At 35.2% G+C, this 22,368-nt stretch overlaps 1 protein-coding gene across 2 annotated transcripts in view; it reads left to right on the top strand.

The window, feature by feature from the left end:
- The window catches only part of SLC9A9 (solute carrier family 9 member A9), a 538,337-nt gene that overhangs the window by 336,363 nt on the left and 179,606 nt on the right, over nt 1-22,368 (top strand). For both annotated transcript variants that reach the window (XM_032852421.1, XM_032852422.1), the window contains exon 12: nt 7,252-7,405. In XM_032852421.1, the coding sequence (XP_032708312.1) occupies nt 7,252-7,405 (154 nt within the window). The remainder of the gene's footprint in view (nt 1-7,251; nt 7,406-22,368) is intronic.

Genomic DNA, 22,368 nt, shown 5'->3' with positions numbered 1-22,368 from the left:
ACCTGGCCGTAGTGGCTTTCCTAACTATCCTAAATACTCCCACTACATATATATATTTCCAACTAATCTAGAAGCTCCTTTAAGGCAGAGACTATCACTTATTTACTACTATCCCCTGGAGCCTGAATGAACGAAAGGATGAATGAATGAATTCAAGAGTAATACCACCTCATATCTAGAGGGTCAGAAACCTCTGCAGTTGCTCAATTTAAAAACACTTACTGAGTTTCATGTTTCAGGTACTACAAGTGTAAGGAAGATGTGATTTCAACCTTTGAAAGATTAAGAATTGAGGGTAAATAACAGATTAAATTAAACTACTGATTCATTTCAGAATATCATTTACAGATGCAAGTGGCATGACAATATGTTCTATGGGATTTCTAAGAAAGAGAAAACAGTGTGGACTGTAGTATTCTGGGAAAACTTCACTGGGGTAGAACATAGGTAGAAAGAAGTGAAAGCAGTTAACATTAGGGTCCATGGCACAGAGGTAAGGACAGCAACTGTTTATGGAAGAGAGAAGACCATCTTATTGGTATGAAAATTCTCAATGGAAAAGAGGAGGTAATAGGAAAAGTGGGGTAAGGTTCTGATTGAAATGTTTCTATGGGGTGCAGGAAGCTATTTACAGCTTCTGGGTCAGATAAAAAGCTAGGTTTTGAGGAAACTGTTCAGAGGAATATGGATAGCCTGGAAAGAGGAGAGGTTGAAGGCTGTGAGGCCAAAGTACCAGAGCGTTGGTCGACAGCATACTCAAGGTGTAAGGAAATGGGCCTTGAACCAAGGTGGTACAGTGGGAAGTGAGAAAAGCCTGAGCCATCATGTAACTCAATCTCTGCTGAATCCAAATCTCTGGAGTCAGGACACCAGCATCTATAATTGCAAATATTTTTAAGTTCTAAACTGATTCTGATATGTAGTTCTAGTTAAAGACCGTAGTCTAATCTTAAAACCTCCATCTAGATATAAGACAACACAGATCCAGATGGGGCATCCTGCTTATGATCATGCAACCTATTAGGAGCAGGCCTGAGAACAGATCCCCAGTACCTTGATTCTCAATATAAGGCTTTAAGAGTCTCAATAAATGATAAAAGGGCAGAAGCTGAAATTACGGAAACAATTACTCAACCATTTCATTGAACTAGAAGGTACCAATTTTTTCCCTATATGTAATCAGGAATGGAAGAATCAGAACATTCATGCATTCATTGATCAACAAATATTTATTGAGCACCTATTATGTGGTTGGCATTGCTATAGTGTTGTGGATAAGCAGCAACTAGCCAATTGCAATGTAATGAATGTAATGTTCTAATTCCCCTGAGGAGGCAAGCATGGGTTGTACTAGGCATATAAATTAGCCCAACCCAGACCCAGACCTCAGAAGAGCCTTTGTAGAGAAATCAGTGGCTCAGTTGAACTCTGAAGATCAGTTGGAATTAGGTGAAGTTTGGGTGAGAGTTATAAAAAGAACTGCAAAGAGTTACGATGGGAGAAAATGACTCAGGCGTAGAAAACCATGTATGCAGACTTCTTTTACCCCACCATTGATTTCAGCTCCTTAAACATTGTTTATCTGTTGACAATAGTCATGATTTGGACCCTCATGAAATTTAGCAATCAAATCTTTTTCATCAGACTGTACGTGCACAGTATACACTTTACACCTCTAATACACCTTATCCCCATCTACCTGTTAAGAGAGTCACTTTTGCAGTATCATGAGCCCTGGAATGGAGAAACCCAAACTTCCTCATTCTTGCATTCATCCACTGTGTCTTGGATAAAGTATAGCATATAGTGAGTGCTCAATAAATGTTTAGTTTTTGACTGTTGTTTTGCACCTTCAGTAAAAATGCCCTAGGAAGTAGTTATATTCCTGTGATTTAAACATAGCCGTATCTGACCTTCAGCCATTCAGAACACATTTGCCAATTTGTAACAGATTAAGTTTCACTTTTGCTCTTTAAAGATAAACAGGAAACTGCATGGTTTCTGCAGCAGGGGTCCTTGCTAGAAAGTTTTCCTTGGTTTGACAGTCTTCTATTGTTATGAATAGAACATCAACATAATTAAAATAAGAATCCCTTAGAGGCCAATTTTAAACAAAACCACATTTAATTGCAGGTAATTCTTTTGTTCCCCAAGATGATACTAACTTTCCAACTGAGTATGTGAAAATTGTCATATCTCTGCAAAGTAAACCCATCTAAAATGAAATGGCATAGTCTAGCAACCCCCGAAAGCATAGGCTCATTTCCATTCAGTTGGTTAAAACAAAGAAAAAAAGAAAGGTTAATCCAAAGGGTCAACATACCCATAAGACAAAACAAAACACAAGCTTTGACAATGAGTTCTGGATTTCCTGAGTTTCCAAGCAAAGTGGATGTTCCTTGGAAATAGTGTTTTGCTAAAAGAAACTCCTGAGTCCATATTAATTTTTCATTTCTAGTATTTTGCTGGTAGCTGAAGTAATTTATTTCAATCCTAAAGCCTTCTGTTTCCCAAATCCATGTTAAATAGAGAGGAGAGGTGAGCATAGAATCTCCACAAAGCAGATGGACTGAATTGTGTCCCTTCAAATTCATTTGTTGAAGTCCTAACCCCAATATGATGGTATTTGGAGATGGGGTTTGGAGGGATGTAGTTAGGTTTTGATGATGTTATTAATGTAGGAAAGATGTTGGAGTTCAGGGCCAATGGCCAAGAAAGAATTCTTGAGCCATCTTTTGTGCAAAAAGTTGATTTAATTAAAGCACAGGGACAGGACCCATGGGCAGATAAAGCTGTACTGGGGGCATGAGGAGTGGCGCATCATATACTTCCAAATTGGGAGGGTATTAGGGATAGTGTTAAGTCTCTAAGGAATTTTGGAAGCAAGGTTTCCAGGTCCTTTAGGGGACTAGTTACTGTTAGGAAAAGGTCATTTATTACTGTGTAATAAAACCTGAGTCATGAGACCCTTCAGATATATACCGGTGGGTCATATGCTTCGGGGATGATTGCCAACATATATATTGACAGGGGGAGATAAAGGAGGTTTCCACAGGAATTTTTATATGTTAAAGTAGATTTACAGGATCCTGGGGGTCAGTCTCAGACTGCCTTATGCCCTCAACAAAGTGTTAACACCGAGGCAGCTGAGTTTTAGAGGAATGCCACTCTGCCCGTTTCAAGGACTTATCTGTGGGCTATAAGTAGTAAAGAAATTTAATTTTTCTTTTGCCTTTGTTTCCCACATCATTATAAGGTTGGGGCCCCTACGATGGCATTGCTGTCTTTATAAGAAGAGACACCACATGGAGCTTGCTTTTGCACAAGAAAGTAACCTTCCAAAAGCCAGGAAAAGAGCTCTCATCAGAACCCAACCATGCTAGCTAGCCCTCTAATCTTGGGCATGCCTGCCTCCAGAACTGTGAGAAATAAACTTCTGTTGTTGCAGCTACACAGTCTATGGTATTCCTCTATGGCAGCCCATCTGGTATTTTGTTATGGTTGACTAAGACACATATAAAGATATTGAATGAAGCAATGAAAGACCATTGATTGACAATTATCTAGGCTCCAAATGTGGGATAAATAACTTTGATATCATAAAGGACGGAATATAGGCATTACTTCTTATCTGGAGCTCCAAAATAGCTTCACTTTGTCCTCTTAACAACTCAGCTGTCTCAGTCCATGCTTCCCATGTCTATCGTATGAAGGCATCCTCTTATCAACATTTTGGAGTTGGCCCTTTTAGCATATTTCTCAACCTGCCACAAGTAAAAGGCAGTGGCTGAACTTTTCCTTTTTTTTCCTTCAAAGATCTTTACATTGACTCACCTGTAAATATAAAATTTTATATATGGGATATATATTTCATGAAAGTCAGACTAATAGTAATCTTTTGGGTACAGTTTTAAATCAAGAACTGCTCATGTATAGATAATTGAGATTTAAAAGCATAGTTATGCTAGTTTAATATAGTAGCAATGTTATTAAACATATTTAGGAAAATAAATGATTGTATGCTTTCTTGTCCTTGATATCTAACATGAAAGAGTTTACAATAAGCATGATGTAACAACTTTTTCTTTTATTCCAATCTCTATTCTCTTCTTTCTCACAAAAACTCAAAGTAAACACACACACACATATTCAATAAAATAAGAAATACTTAAAGTCTCATCACGTAATACTTCTAATACTCACCACCTAATTTGGAGCATTGCTGCTTTATGAACATTTCTAACAATGCGTGCTTGAGGAAAAGAGAAAATGAAAAGATTGCCTTCTATCTCCAATCTTGTACTGTGATTAAACACTACTAGGAGCTTTACCTTGACCTATAAATTCTCTCCTCTGATACAGAAGTCTGTTGCAAGACTGTTTCTTTTAGTTTCTGTTCCCTAATGACACCATTTGTATTTCCAGGAGAGAACATTATTAAAATATTCCCCAGTATTAAGTGTTATTAATAACCCCACTCTTTTTTCCCAACTGGGTCTGAATGCATGAACATCTCTGATGGAGAACTTTTCTTCTTGAGTACAGTCATCTCAAGTGTTCAGAATTTCTGATGTATAAGAATTTTTTATATTAATATCTACTTCAAATGTTATCTTCCTTATCTTCAGGCGATTTCCTTGTCTACATGGAAATTTAGAATAATTTCCTTCCTCCATTACATTTTGTTCCTTTAAGGTATTTTATAATCGGAGTACATGTTCTTCTCTCTTTCTGAGGCTTCCTTGTTTCGGGCAAAATATATTAAGTCTCTCTCACCTAATTCTCTGGATCTTGTGTTACGCCACTTGTCTCTTATATATTGGTGGTATGGAGATAAAAAAGGAATATTATATCTAAGTTGGGAACCCACGGATAAAAGCCACGCTATAGTTTTCTTCATGCTAAACTGTGTCCAGTTTCTAAAATTCTTTTAATATATGAATAAAATTTGGAAAGTTAGATACAGTAAATATTACAAAAGTGGATCATTGAAATCTTATGTATGTGATTCAAACCATCTTATTTAAAAAAAGCCAAATCCCTACCTCTTTGACTTATTCTTGCTGTAATTAAAAATGTTTATTTCCTGTTATCTGATATAATAGGACCCATAAATGTCTTGTAAGTCTTGTGCTACCCAACAGAGATCTTCCATTTTAACTTTTTACTATTTGTGCTTTTATTTATTCTTCTTTGAAGTCTTCATCTCTGTTTCTATTTGTGTCAGCACACTCTGATTTGAAATTTTAACAAACCTCTTCTTGCAAATACATTTAATGTGGATTCATAAAAATTCACTTAGCATATTGTTATTAAAGAAGAAAAAATCAGGTTTAACAGGTAGTTTAGATTATAGACTTTATTGTAGTATGTACTCAGGCTAGAGTAATTCTTAAATGTTATTTAATTATTTATTAATTTCAGTAGTCCATAAGCTTGGTTTTCCTTATTGTCTGACACATTTCATTTTTTAGAAGTAATTGTGCCCAGAAAAAATTTTTGTAGGTATACACAATATTATTCTAAAATTTTATGGAAAGACAAAAGACCTAGAATAGTTAAAATAATTCTGAAAACAAAATATAAGAATCATTCTATCCAATATTAAGGCCTAATATAAATCTACAGTAATCAAGACAGAGAGCTATTAGATGAGGGACAGACACACAGATAAATGGAATAGAATAGAGAACCCACAAATAGACCCATACAAATATACCCAACTGATTTTTGACAAAGTTGCAAAAGTAATTCAATAAAAACATTAAGTATACATAGGCCAAAAAAATGGGGGGGGGATCTCAACCTAAACTTCATACATTATACAAAAATTAATTCAAATTATCAGATGCTTAAATGTAAAATGTAAGGCTGTACAACTTTTAGAAACAAAGTTTAAAAACACAGGGGATCTTTGGGACCTAGATCTAAGTGAAGAATTCTTAGATTTGACTCCAAACATGATTCATAAAAGGAAAAATCAACAAATGAGACTTCATCAATAAAAAGCTACAAAATGGGAGGATATATTTGCAAACTATATATCCCAAAAAGGATATTATCTAGAATATATAAAGAATTCTCAAAACTCAACAACCAAAAATCCAATAACTCAGTTAGAAAATGAGATTTAAAAAAGGATAAAGAAGAAAAATAAAATGAGAAAAAGAGATGAAGAGGCATTTCCCCCAACAAGTATAAAGATAACAAGCCCATTAAAAAACATTTAACACCATTAGTTATTAGAGAAATGCAAATTAAGTGCTCCACACTGGGTGTGGAGCCTACTTAAGTAAATAAGAGAAAAGACAGAAACATGCAAAGTAAAACCACAATAAGCTATTACCACATACCTATCAGAATGGTGAAAATAAAAATAGTGACATTAAATGCCGGTGAGGATGCAGAGCAACTAAATGACTTCTCTATTTCCAGTGGGAATATAAGTGGTGTCTAGACATTCTGGCAACAATTTGGTAATTTTTTTTTAAATATGCGATCATATCAATGATTACGGTCCTGCACATTTACCACAGAGAAATAAAAACTTATGTTTACATATATAAGTTCTATACATACATAAGTTACATGCATAAGTTACATACATACATATTGTTGTCTTTATACACAGCAGCCTTTTTTGTAATAGCCATAAAACTAGAAGCCCAGGTGTCCCTTCAACAGATAGATGGCTAAACACACTGTGGGACAGATAGTAGAATACTACTCAGCAATAAAAAGGGATAAACTATTGATACATTCAGCAATCTGGATGAATATTCAAGGAATTATTCTGAGTGAAAAAGGCCAATTCCAAAAAAGTATATACTACATGATTCCATTTGATTCTCAAACTGGCAAACTTATAGAAATGGTGAATTGATTACTGGTTGCCAGAAATTAAGGAGGGAGCGTGTGGGAAGGAAGTAGATGTAGTCATGAAAGGGCAACATGACGGATATTGGCGGTGATGGAAATGTACTGTATCTTGACTGCATCAACATCAAAAATCCTGGCTGTGCTATTGGACTGGTTTTGCAAGATATTACCACTGGGGGGAAAGTGGGGAAGAGCAGACAAGGAGTATGTTATTTCTCACAATAGCAAGTGAATCTACAATTATTGCAAAAAGTTTAATTTAAAGAAGTAATTGTGTTTGTTAGAAAATTATAAAGATGAATACAGGAAAATGAGAACGAGACTCATGCAGATGTTCATTTTCTCTTATTCTCTGTTGGTTTTCCCTGTAAGGTTTGCGAGGAGCAATAGCATTTGCCCTAGCTATTCGGGACACAGAATCTCAGCCCAAACAAATGATGTTTACCACCACACTGCTGCTCGTGTTCTTCACAGTCTGGGTGTTTGGAGGAGGAACAACCCCCATGCTGACTTGGCTTCAGATCAGGTGAGTGGCATGTTTAACAAAGGATAGCATTACAAGGCATGACTGCACTATTTCATTTCTGGTGTTGCTGATTTGGTCAAGAGTACAATGGCAGGTCTATAACATTAAATTTCCCTGGGGTGAAGTTGACCTTCATTCACAAGGTGAAACAATCTGGCCCCTCCTAGTCCTATCACCAACTCAACTGACTTTTCTAAGAGTATAAGAAATCTCAGGGTGTTGTCTGTTTATAGTCTGTATCTAGAAATGAATTTATTTATTTATCTATGAATTCTTCCATTCAATAATATTTATTGAATGCAATGTAATATGTTCTGGAATATACGAAAATGAGAAACACACAGGTCTTATCCTCAAGATACTCACAATTCAACAACAACCACAAAAAGGTGTAATACCAAGGAGAAAGTAAATTTGTTTTGTTTTTAATTCCTTACAGCACTTAGGATAGAATTAGAGACACAGGATATACTTAAAAATATTTGATTAGTGAACCATATGTTTAGCCAGAGGGCTCCTATAGACGCAAGTTAGACAATTTCTCAAAGGAAAAGCAATGAAGCGTCAGTCAGGGGCCCCCCAAGAAGTCCCTGGAAGATGATCACTATAAACCTAAATTATATAGATAATGGATAATGGCATCCACTGATTTTAAATAGATGTTATAGCCTATACAGTCTCTTAATGTCCAGAACAGCAGAGAGAGGGGAGTATAATAATGGGGCTTTAGGCAGGTAAGAATGATTATCTAGGTCATACAACAGGGCCTAATAAGGAAGGATAGTGATGTCAACCACAGTATCCACAAATGAAGGGTCTGGAGGTCAGCTTAGGCCAGAATTATTATGGCCTGCTGGGGGTTATACATGAGCTTGTCAAGTCATGCAAATGCCCCAATGAGAATTAACTCCAAATGGACCAACTGATTCAAGGCCAGACTTGGTGACCAGCCAGGAAGAGAGAGCATTAAAGGCAGGGCTCTGATCTATTTAGGGAAAGGAGCTGATAGGGCTCCAGTATAATAGTCAAGGTGGAAAGCTGACAAAAATGGGAGAGCTTGTGCCAACTGTAAAAATGGGTAAATCTATTTTAAAATGTTGTTGTCTTTGTTTAAGTATATTTTTGATCTGGGTTCTCATTTTCATATCCCCTAATATAACAGTGCTTTGGGTAAGTCACATTTTATTTTTCAATGCCATATACCTTGATGATTTTGCAATCCATCCCTGGTCTTCACCCAGTCTCTGTAAAGCAATTCCATACCCATCACATCTAACAGGAAAAGATCCATTTGACTGGAAAATGACTTCTAAAAGGATTCAGACAGGGATTCTTATTCCAATACCAACACAGTGCCTAAGATACAGTAAGATTAAATAAATAATTGCTACATGAAACATTAAATGAATATAACCACAATGCAAATTACTTTTTATTAAGCACTTACTGACAATTTTCTATCCATTTGGCAAAGAGGAAACAGAAACAGGACTCAAAGCTTTAGTACAAGAAAGCTTGTGCTTAAACTGGGCCAAGTGGCCAGGCATTAAACCAAAATCAAGGAAAAATAAAGAACTTCTTGAAGTACTGTGATGATTGCTAAACACATTAAAGGGCTTTGACCAAAGTTGAATAGAGAGTGTTTTGAAATGTTTGTTGAATTATTTTCTAGACATATAAATGTGACCCACAATTTCCTTCACAGTAGTAGCTACCTGTAGGTTCCTGTGGGTGAGCACACATATTGCATTAAACTCTATAGTACTGGATCCCCTGTGAAGTGTTAGCAAAATAGTGATATGTTCAGGTTTCTGGAAAATAAATTTCAGTAGGTGGATCCATGCATGGAAATATTAGGGCTTAGAAAACAAAAATTAGAGGATACTAATCCCTGCAACATAAAAGTATTAACTACTACATCAGGTAAATTAGAATACTCAGAACATGAAGTAGTGATATCAACATTTTCCTGAAGTAATTCAAATATAACTTATTTTCTACTGTTGTCTTTCTTTACCTTGAAGAGGTCATCCCCAAATCAAAAATATGTTTTACCCTGAAGTATTTACCTAACTCTCTTATAGTATTTTCCAAAGGTATCCATTGATTTCAAATAGATGGCATAGCCTATGCAGTCTCTTGATATCCAGAACAGCAGAGAGAGGGGAGTATAACAATGGGACTTTAGGCAGATTAGAATGATCACCTATACAGCAGGGCCTAAAAAGAAAGGGTATTGATGTCAACCACAGTATCCACAAGTGAAGGGTCTGTAGGTCAGCTTAGACCAGCATTATAATGGCCTGCTGGGGATTGTCAGGACATGGAGATGCCCCAGTGGGAATTAGCTCCAAATGGCCCAACTGATTCAAGGCCAGACTTGGTGACCAGCCCGGAGAGGGGGCCATTAAAGGCAGAGCTATGATGTATTTAGGGAAAGGGGCTGACAGGGCTCCAGTATAATAGGCAGGGTGGAAATCTCAGTGGGAAACTAAAGTGTTAAATCTGGAATCAGTGGAAATCCAGTCAGAGAGATCAGAGACCCAGTCAGGAGACAATCAGAGAAGGAAAATTGAAATTCATAGATATGTAAGTACCCAGGAAATCCACTCAGGCAGAGAGGATACAGGGCAGCAAGACCAAGGTGAGACCAGTGGCTCTCAAACTTGAATAAGCATCAGAATCACCTGGAGGGCTCATTAATACCCAGAGGGCTGGGCCCCTGCCCGAAGGTTTCTGATCTAATAGATCTGGGTCGGAGCCTAAGAATTTGCATTTTTAGGCAATGCTCATGCTTCTGGTTCTAGGGCCATATCTTGGTAACCACTGGTTGAGACTTTCTAGTCCCAGGTGAAGATGGGGCTAATAATAAATACTGTCAGATTTGACTCGAGTTGCCCAGGGCCAGGTGCATCTACGTCTCCACTTATACTGTATAAGTGTATACGTCTTTACACTTATACTGGAGGGAGGCAGAGGATAACATGAGAAGGAAGAGTCACAGTGCATTGATTAATGGGAGGGAAATAGAACATAACAGAATAAACATAAAAGAATAGGAACAGGGTCTCCTGGGTAGCTCAGTTGGTTGGGCATCCAACTCTTGATTTTGGCTCAGGTCATGATCTCAGGGTTGTAGATCGAGCTCCCATCAGGCTCCACTTTGGTGCAGAGCCTGTTAGGGATTCTCTCTCTCCCTCTCCCTCTGCCTCCCCAACCACTAAAAAAAAAGTAAAAGAAATTAAAAACAAAAAAAGAATAAGAACGTAAGTTAATGTGTGTACAAGTACACACACAAACATGACGTAAATTTGGTTTAACCATGTATTAGTGATACCATCATCATATGTTCTACTTCGCTGTCATGGTTTATAGTGTTGTCAAAGAAATCTTCAATTCCATCATAGCTTTTAAATGATAGTTGTCCATTATTTTAGACTGTATTTATCAAGGCTTTGCTTGTTTATAGAGCAATGCCTCATTAACCAACTTTCATGTCAGACTCTTTCTATAAAATACCAGAATATAAGTAAATTGGAGCTTTAATAAAATTATCTGGATGGAGAAGCCCTAGAAGTAGGAATGAAAATGTGATAGTGAATAAACACAAACTTCCTCACTTGGTATATAATTTATTTATACACTTTACATTGCCTTCCATTCTTGATTTCTTTTAATTCTACATCTTCTGTTTTAAATTATTAGTATGTAGTTGAGTTAGTTTTTACCCAATAAAATTTGCCACTTAGCCTCAAACTATCACAATAGGATGCAGATAAAATGTTTTAGATAAGGTAAAAATTGATAGTATTAATATGAATTGCACTTTAATAGAAATGACTTTAAACCAGCGATGATCCTGTGCTTAGAGAAATTCTGAATGATCTTTATGTAATCCAAAACAAGCTACTCATTTAATGCAGTCCCTATCAAAATACACCAGCATTTTTCACAGAACTAAAACAAACAATTCTAAAATTTGTATGGAACCACAAAAGACCCCAAATAGCCAAAGTTATCATGAAAAAGAAAAAGCAAAGTGGAGGCATCACAATTCTGCACTACAAGCTATATTACAAAGCTGTAGTCATAAAGACAGTATGATACCGGCACAAAAACAGACACACAAATCAATGGAACAGAATAGAAAACCCAGGAATGGACCCACAACTATATGGTCAACTAATTTCAACAATGCGGGAAAGAATATCCAATGGAAAAAAAATATCCAATGGAAAAAAGTCTGTTCAATAAATGGTTTGGGGAAAACTGGACAGCAACATGCAAAGGAATGAAATTGGACCACTTCCTTACAACATTCCCCAAAATAAACTCAAAATTGATGAAAGACCTGAATGTAAGAAAGGACACCATCAAAATCCTAGAGGAGAACACAGGCAACAACCTCCTTGACATCAGCTGTAAAAACATCTTACTGTACGTGTCTCCAAAGGCATGGGAAACAAAAGCAAAAATGAACTATTGGAACTTTATCAAGAGGAAAAGCTTCTGCACAGCAAAGGAAACAGTCAACAAAGGTAAAAGGGAATCTACGGAATGGGAGATGATATATCACATAAAGGGCTAGTATTCAAAATCTATAAAGAACTTACCAAACTCAGCACCCAAAAAAACAAATAATCCAGTCAAGAAATGGGCAGAAGACACGAATAGACATTTTTCCAAAGAAGTCATCCAGATGGCTAACAGACAAATGAAAAGATGCTCAACATCACTCATTGTCAGGGAAATATAAACCAAAACTATGATAAGATATCACCTCACACCAGTCAGAATGGCTAAAATTAAGAACACAGGGAACAACAGATGTTGCCAAGGATGCACAGAAAAGGGAACCCTCTTACACTCTTGGTGGGAATTCAAACTGGTGAAGCCACTGTGGAAAACAGTAAGGATGTTCCCCAAAAAGTTAAAAATAGAAATACCTTATAACCTAAAAATTGCATTACTAAGTATTTACCCAAAGGATACAAAAATATTGATTCAAAGGGACACATGCATCCCAATGTTTATAGCAGCAATGTCCACAATAGCCAAATTATGGAAAGAGCCCAAATGCCCATCTGACATATATATATCATACATATGTAATGGAATATTACTCAGCCATCAAATAGAATGAAATCTTACCATTTACCATGACATGGATGAGCTTGAGTATATTATGCTAAGCAAAACAAGTGAGTCAGAGAAAGACAAATACCATATGATTTCACTCAGATGTGAAATTTAAGAAACACAACAGATGAACATAGGGGAAGGGGAAAAAAAGAGGGATGCAAACCCTCTTAACTGTAGAGGACAAACTGAGGGTTGATGGAGGGAAGGTAGGGAAGGAATGGGCTAAATGGGTGATGGGTATTAGGGAGGACACATGATGAGCACTGAGTGTTATATATTAAGTGGAGAAACACTAAATTCTACTCCTGAAACCAATATTACACTATATGTTAACTAATTGGAATTTAAATAAAAACTTGAGTGCACCTCAGTTGCTCAGTTAACCATCTGACCCTTGATTTCGGCTTAGCCCATGATCTCAGAGTCAGGAGATAGAGCCCTGCCTCAGGCTCCATGCTAGGTATGGAGCCTGTTTAGGATTCTTTCTCTCCCTCTCTTTCTGCCCCTCCCCCTGCTCTTGCTATACATACATACATACATACATACATACATACATACAACAAATTCTCCATTAAGTCTTGTCTTCAGCACATTCAGATTTCTTGTCCTAAAGCTACTTTGTTTTAAAAAATAATAATTCTTAATGCAGCATTTCAAATAAACCACGGAACTTTGTTTCTCAAAATTCTAAAGAAAAAGAAAAGATTCCTGCAGTATTATTTGGGAGGTTTTCATGCAAAAGAAAGAAGAATGGTTTCTTGATTAGAATCTGGACCTCCTCCCTTCTGTGGAATACATTAATACTGGTGGTAAGGAAAACACAACCTTCAGTCTTCAAGGATTAGCTTTATTGTTAGCCAGGAAACAAAAGTTCAAGGGTGTCAGTCTTTTTCCCTACAGAAACCAATAAACAGGTTTATCCACCAAATGATCACACATGCTTACAAATAAACCTCAAAGACCACCAGGAAGAACTCTCTGGCAGTGGTAACTGATTTGGGTTGGTAGCTCCATCCTTGGTTTAGGAAAGGGCACCACATAGAGCTAACCAAGCATGTGAGAATGGAGCTTATACCATAGTGCAAAACTTTCCCGGGCTTCCCCACACAGGAATGCTGGATCCATCTCTTCAAAATACCTCAATCACAGTACAGAAAACTTTATACACTGGAGCAATACAGAACTTATGTTCCAGAGGACATTAGAAAGTGCCCTCAGCAAAATGATTTCTGTAGCTTCCAGACTTTGGCTTCTAACCTTTCAAACAGTAATGGTCATTATGAAGTACTTAATCTGTGCCAGATACTAAACAGAGTACAAGACACAAAACCTCCCTGTGACTCAGCCTCTAATATAAAATAGGATAATGATAGCTACCTTCTAGGGTGTGTAAGACCTGGCAAACTGACCCAGGATTGGGCTGTTGGGCAATAGAGCCAGACCCCAGCCCAGGTAGCTTGAGCCCATGGCCTGCATGCCCAACTAGGGTATTCTTCCATGGCCCTAAATAAATGAGTTTATTCCTGTTGCCTGCAATCTACCTTGATTAACAAATCCTCTGGGAAAAAGAAATGTGCTTTTATAACCAAGACAGGCCTGTTAAAAACAAACACAGGAAATCTTCATCCATCATGAGTGATTGGGTTGACTTGTTTATAGGGCAGAGAAATGTTTTGGTGCACATTTTCTCTTTGACCTGGAACAGTTAAAGGTAAACGAGGATAACCGTGGTCCAAAGTAGCCAAGTGGGGAAGCTTGTCTTCCTCAGTTGTAGGAATTTGGAATTGTAGGAATTTGTCACCTGCACACCTATCTCCCAACCCCATTCAGGATCCCAAGTCAACCTTTTGTCGGCCTCTTCCACATATCACACAAAAAATGAATACACTGACCTGTGTCCTTTGCAAGAGAGAATGACTTAGAAATCACAAAGTCTCCACCACCATCATTATTTTAGTTAAAAATTTTATGCCATGCAAGAATTGTTTCTTTATTGTTTATACCCACTGACTACAAAGTTTTTAATAACAGCCATCATAGGAATAAACACAGATGTAATGGGAGAACTGTCCTTTGTAGTATTTTTAAATTTTAAACAATAACAGAGTTAAATACACCTGCTTACAGACTTTATAACTGAGGTGAAAAAATGTCAATTTAATATAGTGGAGGAATTCAGATAATTAAGTTCCCTCAATATCTAGTTGTGTTCTGTTGGGTTTCCTTTTTAGTATCCAAGGTCTCATTAATGTTTCACAATTTGCTTCACTGGTTTATTTATATAGTAAATCAGCACTCATAATCTGGGGCTGAATGGTGTGGGTACCAACCTTGCCTCCTTCCTTTACTAGTTGTGGAATCTTGAGCAATAAATTCAGACTCTCTATCCCTCAATTTTCTTATCTGTTAAAGTAGAATAATAATACCTACCTCTTTGGATTGTTATAAGGATTGAATATTGCATGTATGAAGAATTTAGGGCACATAGTCAGTGCTCAACAAATGTTTCTATAACAATACACAAATAACCAACTATGAGCTTTTCCTTATCCAAACACTCTTTTACTGATTGTAGCATATGTATACACACACATACATACATACATATAGACAAATATTATTAATTGTATTTGTGAAAGCATGGTTTACATGGGAAGCAGAAAAAAAATAGTCCCTGGAGACCTTAGTTCATGTTAACTAGTAACTAGATTCATCAATTTTATAGGCAGCTCCTATTTCTGCATTCAAAATGATAAACCTGTTAAAAATACTCACGAAAAGCATTACCATTATCTAACAGCTCAGAAGATTCTATCGCATGCTTCTGTTTTCTTCTTAACATAAGCTTTGCTTAGAATCTTATCTGATAATTTGTACTGTTTCATCAATTTGTATTAATTTTATTATTTTACATTGATTTTTCTACCAATTTGAATATTTTGTGTTAATTTCTATCAATACACAGACCTCAGAAATACCTCCTGTCATGAAACATGGAAAACCAATTTACTCATTTGAATGTAGATTTTATATTCCTTTATATTCCTTATCCTTAACCCCCTGTAAAATTATGTTCTATTTTCTGTAGGTTCATCTAAAAAATGTTTCACAACTCCAGATATTTATTGCTTATATCAATCTAGTTTGACATATTCTATTAAAGATATTGGAAAACAGTCATAAGTTATTGTTGATCTAAAAATATCCTTAATTTATACCAAGTATATGAACTAGAAGCTCCTAAATTTGCTTCTGATGCCATCTGGGTTCTTTAATATGCTTTCTTTCTGTGTACAGAATCTTCCTAGTTCCAGAGATAACAGCCTTTATCTTCACACTGCCAGCTACCCTCCACTAAGCATGTTCTTATTTATCTTCTCCAACATGTTCTTGAGGACATCGATATAATAAGCTTCACTCATCTATTAAGTTTACCAAACAATGAACATTCTGCTCTATTGAAGGGAATTTATTAGCCTGTATGATTTTATTAGCCTATATGATCCAATATAGGTGCTTTACTTTAAGGAATAGATGTATCTTTACTTTAGGTAATAGATGAAGACTGAAAAAAAAAAAGTGGTTTTAAATTCAATAGATAAAACTTATTATTCAAAAGTCCATGGAGGGGTTTCCAGTTCTGGTCAACACTAAGTAATTATAGCTACTCCTCCAGGTCTCTTACACTAAATGTAACTAGAAGCCCTGAACAGAATGCATGTAGCAGTTATCTAAAGACTCTTAAAGGTAAATAAATAGTAGCAGGCAGATTGGGGAAGGAAACCAGAATTCAGAGTAGCTACTATCAAACCAGCAGTAAAGTTCCTATTTTTTTCCTCTCTAGAATCTCTTGACCTGGACACAAAAGGAATTCAAAGACCAGAAATATGTAACAAGGAAGACAGAACTTTAAGAGAAATTTTCTGTCTGGGGCACAAGGAACAGGAAAGGAGCTCCCATGGGTCAGAAGAATGGGGGAAATCACTTGGGTACATTTTTGTTATTTATTTCATTCCCTCATCCCAATGCTAGGCAATCCAGAGGCAGCAGCAGTGGTGATGGCAGCAGTAGTAGGGCAGACCCTTAAAATCCAACCGGGGGACTCAGGTTCTAAGACCTTTGGAAGAATTCCCATTGAATCTTTTTTCTCTCTTAATCCTCTCACTGCTTGAGCTCTGATGCAGGAATAATATTATGGAAAAATTATGGGAAACATGTAACAGTGTAGGGAAATGAAAGCCCTGTGGAGGAGATCATAGGGTGAAGAGAGAACAAAAAAGTGATCTAATAAAGTTGTGTATAAATTTTGGAGCTCACCTTCAAGTTGTGTATGCATGTATCTGACCCTAAACAGCACACCAAAGGCTTTGAGAAATGAGCAACAAGGTAGAGAATCACTCAAATTCCAGGCAGGACACTGGATGGCACACATTCAGGATGGATATGAACACACTCCAAAGACTTTGAAACAACTGACATTAAAACCACAGGCAAGAAGACTACCACAAGACCAAAAAGATTGTGTCTTGGACCTAATGTGGTTGATTGACTGGTAAAAGACAATATCAACATTCAGGATAGGAGAATCCTATGTCACTTAACATACCTAGGTCCAGAGTCGCTTAAAAAAATATTTAAAATTTTCAGGATAAATCCAAAATTAGTTAGCATTTAAAAAACAGAAAAATCTTACTATCTCACAAGGGAGAAAACAATCAACAGATACTAAACCCAAGATGACACAGATTTTGGAATGTGCAGATCAAGACTTTAAAGCAGCTATTATAACCATGCTCCAGGAAGAGCAAGCACAATGGAAACAAATAGAAAAATGGGGAAAAGCCAGCAGAGAAATAGAAGCTACCAGAAAGAAAGAAATGGAAATTTTAGAACTGAAAATACAATAACAAAATGAAACATTCACTGGATTGGATTAACAGCAAAATAAAGGATGACAGATGAGTAAGTGAACTTAAAGACAGATTATCAGAAATTATCCAATTTGTACAAAAGTAAGAATACAGTTTTTCACCAGCAGACTTACTATTTTAAAAAGCCAAGAAATTTTTTCAGATAGAAGGGAAATATTAGAGGGAAACTTTGAACAACAGAAATGAAGGAAGAGCAAAAAAACAGTAAATATCTGTTTAATATAATAGGCTATATTTTCCTCTTAATATCTTTCAAATATATATGATTGTTGTAAGAAAAATTTTAGCATTGTCTTATGGAGTTTTCAAAAAAAGGAGTCATTAAAGGAACCTGTAAGGTGGTAAATTTTCTACATTCCACCTCCAGTAATTAAATATTAGCTCAAAGTAGACTGTGAAAATTAAGTATTTATATTGTAATTTCTAGATCAACCACTAAAAATGTCTAAACAAAGAGATATAGTAAAAAATCCAATAACTGATATGGAGTACACAACAAATTCAGATAATGCCAAAGAAGGTAGGAAAAAAAGAAGTAAAAAAAAGCAACAAACAGAAAACAAATAATAAGATGGCAATTCTAAACCTTAAGACATCAATAACTACATTCAATTTAAGTGGTATAAAGACATAAATTTTTTAAAAAGAGATCATCAAAGTGACAAAAATAAGACTCAACTATATGCTAACATGCTGTCTATAAGAAATCTACTTTGAGCATAAAAATATAAGTAGGTTAAGTATTAAAAAATAAAAAAGATGTAAAATATATATACCATGCAAACACCAAACACCAAAAGCTGGAATGGTCATATTAATATCAGACAAAAGTGTCTTTAGGACAAGAAAATTTCTCAAGGACAAAGAGGCCATTACATAATGATGTTAAAGGGTCAACTTACCAGGAAAGATATGAGTATAAAAATGTGTATGTACCTAATAACATAACCGTAAAATACATGAAGCATACATGTAAATATGTAACACAGGTACATCCAAAAGGAAAAATAGACAAATTCACACTTGGTTGGAAACTGCAATTCTCCTCCCTAAGTAATTGGTATTAGAATATCAGCAAGAGAATAGAAGAATTGAGTAATACCATTAACCACTAGATTTAATTGACATTTATAGAACACTCCACCCAACAGCAGCACAATACATATTCTTTTCAAGCGCAGGCAGATACAGCAAAATAAACAATATCTATTAGAAATTAGAAAATATCTTGAAGTAAAGGAAAATGGAAATTTAGCATATCAAAATTTATGGGATGCAGTTAAAGCACTTGTTCAAAAATAAATTTGTAGCTCTAAATGCTTATATTAGAAGATAAGGAAATTTTCAAATCAGCAATCTAATCATTCAGAATTGGAAGGTGAAGAGTACAAACTAAACCCAAAGCAACCAAAAGGAAGGATCATAAAAGATTTGTGCAGAAACCAATAAAATCGATCACAGAAGAATAGAGAGAAATCAGTTACCAAAATCTAGTTCGAAAGGATAAATAATGATTATAAATTTCTAGTCAGACTAACAAAAAGAAAAATAAAAGATGTAAATTATGAATATAGAAAATGAAAGTGGAATATCATGACAGACCTTAAAGACATGAAAATGATAATTCGACAAAACTATGAGTAACTCTATGGACATAAATTCAACAAAATGGATGAAATGTAACAATCCTTGATAACCTACCAAAAACAATTTAGGAAGAAATAAACTGAACTATCTTGTATCTATTAAAGAAATAGAATTCATAGTTTGAAACCCTCCAAAAAAGAAAACTCCAGGCCCAGATGGTTTTACTGGCAAAACCTTCTTTGGAAGAGGATATAACACTAAATCTAAATAATCTCTTCCAAGATAGATGAGGAAGAAATTTTTTCCAATTTATTTTAAGAGGCCAGGATTACTCAAATATCAAAGCCAAACAATAACATCACAAGAAAGTAAAATTATAGAAAAAATCTTACATGACCATAGATGCAAAATAAAATATTAGCAAATAAATCCAGCAATGCATAGAAAGACTAAACACAACTATATGAGATTGGTCCTAGGAATGCAAGACTGGTCCAATATTCAAATATCAATCAATAAAACCTGTCATATTAATAGTTAAAAGATCATATCAATTGATGCAGACAAAGCATTTAGTAAAAAACAATTTTCATTCATGTTAAAAAAAAAAAACGAAAAACCTCTTAGCAAACTAGGAATAGAAGGAAACATCCTTAAACTGATAAAAGACATCTACAAAAACCCATAGCTAACATTATATTTAATAGCGAAAGACTGAATACTTTCTTCGTAATATGAGGAATGACTCAAGAATATCCACTCATCACTTCTATTCAACGTTGTACTGGTAATCCTAGTCAGTGCCATAAGGCAAGAAAAATCTGTAAGATTCATAAATATTGGAAAGGAAGAAATATAACCACCTACTTTGCAGACAATATAATTATCTATATAGATACAAAGAATTTGGAAAAAACAAAAAACCTTCAGAAATAATAAACGAGTGTAACTAAGTTCTAGGATACAAGATCAATACTCAAAAATCCTTTATATATGTATGTATGTACATATATATCTTTAAAATGAGCAATTGGAAAATAATTAATTTTTTTAAAATACTAATAATAGCTCCAAAAAGTTCCAGTATTTAGGAAAATAATCTAATAACACACATGCAAGATCTGTATACTGAAAACTACAAAATGCCAATGAAAGAAATCAAGAAAGACCTAATAAATGGAGAATCATAATATGTTTATGGATTAAAGACCCAACTTAGTTATCAATTCCCCATAAATTGATCCATAAACTTAATAAATCTAATCAAAATTCCAGCTGAATATTTCGTAGATACAGATAAATTAATTTTTGAGTTTAGAAAGAAAATCAGAGACTAGAATCAACTAAACCAAATTTGAAAAAGAAAAATTAAGATGTAAACTCCCATTACTTGATTTTAAGACTTACCATAAAACTGCTATAACCAGGAAATGTGATATCGATGAAAGGGACAAGCAAGTGAACTGAACAGAAAAGAGTCCAAAAATAGACCCAATGACAAGCCTCATTGATTTAACAAAGGTACAAAGGCAATTCAAAGAAATAGGGATAGTATTTTCCACACATGGTATTGGAATAATTGGGTATTTGCGGTAGGGAGAATTCGAAAATGCCTCCCAACATTTCCTGTCCCTTCTCAGTCTGATGTTCACGCCTTGCATAATCCTGGGAACTGCAAATATGACTCCCAAGCTTAGGTTACATTACATGGCACAGTTGACTTTAAAATAGGGATATTATCTGAGGAGTGTTTACATTAGCCTTTCTACAAATAGAGAGTTTTCTCTGCCTGGTTATAGAAGAGGAATTCAGAGATTCAGAACACAAGAAGGATTTGATGCCCTGTTGCTGCTTGAAGATGGAAGTAAGGAATTCAAGGAATGTGGGCAAGCTCTAGTTCCTGAGAGCATTCCTGATATTAAAAAAGGGAGTCATAGGCATACAACTATAAGGAACTGAATTCCACCAACAGCGAGAATGAACTTGGAAGTAGACTTTCCCCTATGGCCTCCATACAAGAATTCAGACCAGCTCACACCTTGATTTTAGCATTATGATACCATGAGCAAAAGATCTAGTCAACACTATGCCAGACATCTGATCTACAAAACTGTGAATTAGTACATAGGTGTTATTTTAAGCCCCTAACATTGTGGTAATTTGTTACACAACAATAGAAACTTAATACAATATCCAAAGATTAAAAAAAAAAAAGAATCTTGACTTAAACCTCAGACTTTCTACAAAAATTAACTCAAAATGAACCATAGATCAAAATGTAAAATATAAAATGTCTAGAAGAAAGTGTAATAGAAAATCTTCATGTAATAGAAAATCTTCATAATACTAACACCATTCCTAAAAGAAAAAAAGATTAATTAGACTTCATTGAAATGAAATATATTTTGCTGTTAAGAGAATGAAAGCATAAGTTACAGACTTGAAAAGAGTTGCTAGTGAGACTTTGCTGGAACATTCTGAACATTGCTTTCGGAAATGCAAAAGGGTATGGCCAATCCGTAAATCATTTTAAAAGATTCTTATGAAGTTAAATATATAATTACTATGTGACTCAGGATCCCCCTCCTAGACATTTGACCTAGAGAATAAATTGGGGATAACAGCATATATCTCTGAAGATTAAATATGGGAAGTTTAAATGACAAGATATATGTTAAAGTCCTTTGAGCAGTACCTAGCACTCATTAAGTAACCGTGCTTTACTCACAGCTTTTATTGAACACATCAAATGAATTTCAATAGCATTTTTAGCAAGTGTTGAGATAATCGCACAGTTTTTTCTTCTACTTTATTGATGTGATGAAACATATTGGTGGTTGTTCTGATAATGAATTATCCTAATATTCTCAGAATAGCAATTTTTCCTACAGTTTCATATCTATAATAATTACTGAAATTAATCTATAGTTTTCTTTTCTCTTTTGGGGAGCAGAAGCTGTATTTATTGGGTTTAGATATTATTAAGGTTGTGCTATATTCATAACATGAACTAAAGACGTTTCTATTTTTTTATGGTCTGAAATAGCATAGAAATGGTCAAGTCTTTAAAGGCTAGTTAGAAGCCTGTAAAACCATCTGGTTACCTGAAGTTATTTTTTAATGGTAGGTCTTTAACCACCTTTCCAGGGTCTCTTATGGTAATTGGTGTATTCAACTATAAAATTGTCATTTTGTACCTCAAAAATGGTCAAGTATTGGTAGTTTCATATGGTTCAACCAATTAGTAAAATATCCATATACCCTTCACCTCATTTTATCCATCATTAAGAATTTTTCCATTTT

The sequence above is a fragment of the Lontra canadensis genome, unplaced genomic scaffold (genome assembly GCF_010015895.1).
Source record: "Lontra canadensis isolate GAN:19392208 unplaced genomic scaffold, GSC_riverotter_1.0 scaffold6, whole genome shotgun sequence".
Classification (NCBI taxonomy): domain Eukaryota; kingdom Metazoa; phylum Chordata; class Mammalia; order Carnivora; family Mustelidae; genus Lontra; species Lontra canadensis.
The sequence above is the reverse complement of the archived record's forward strand: the minus strand, read 5'-3'. Positions and strand labels throughout refer to the sequence as shown.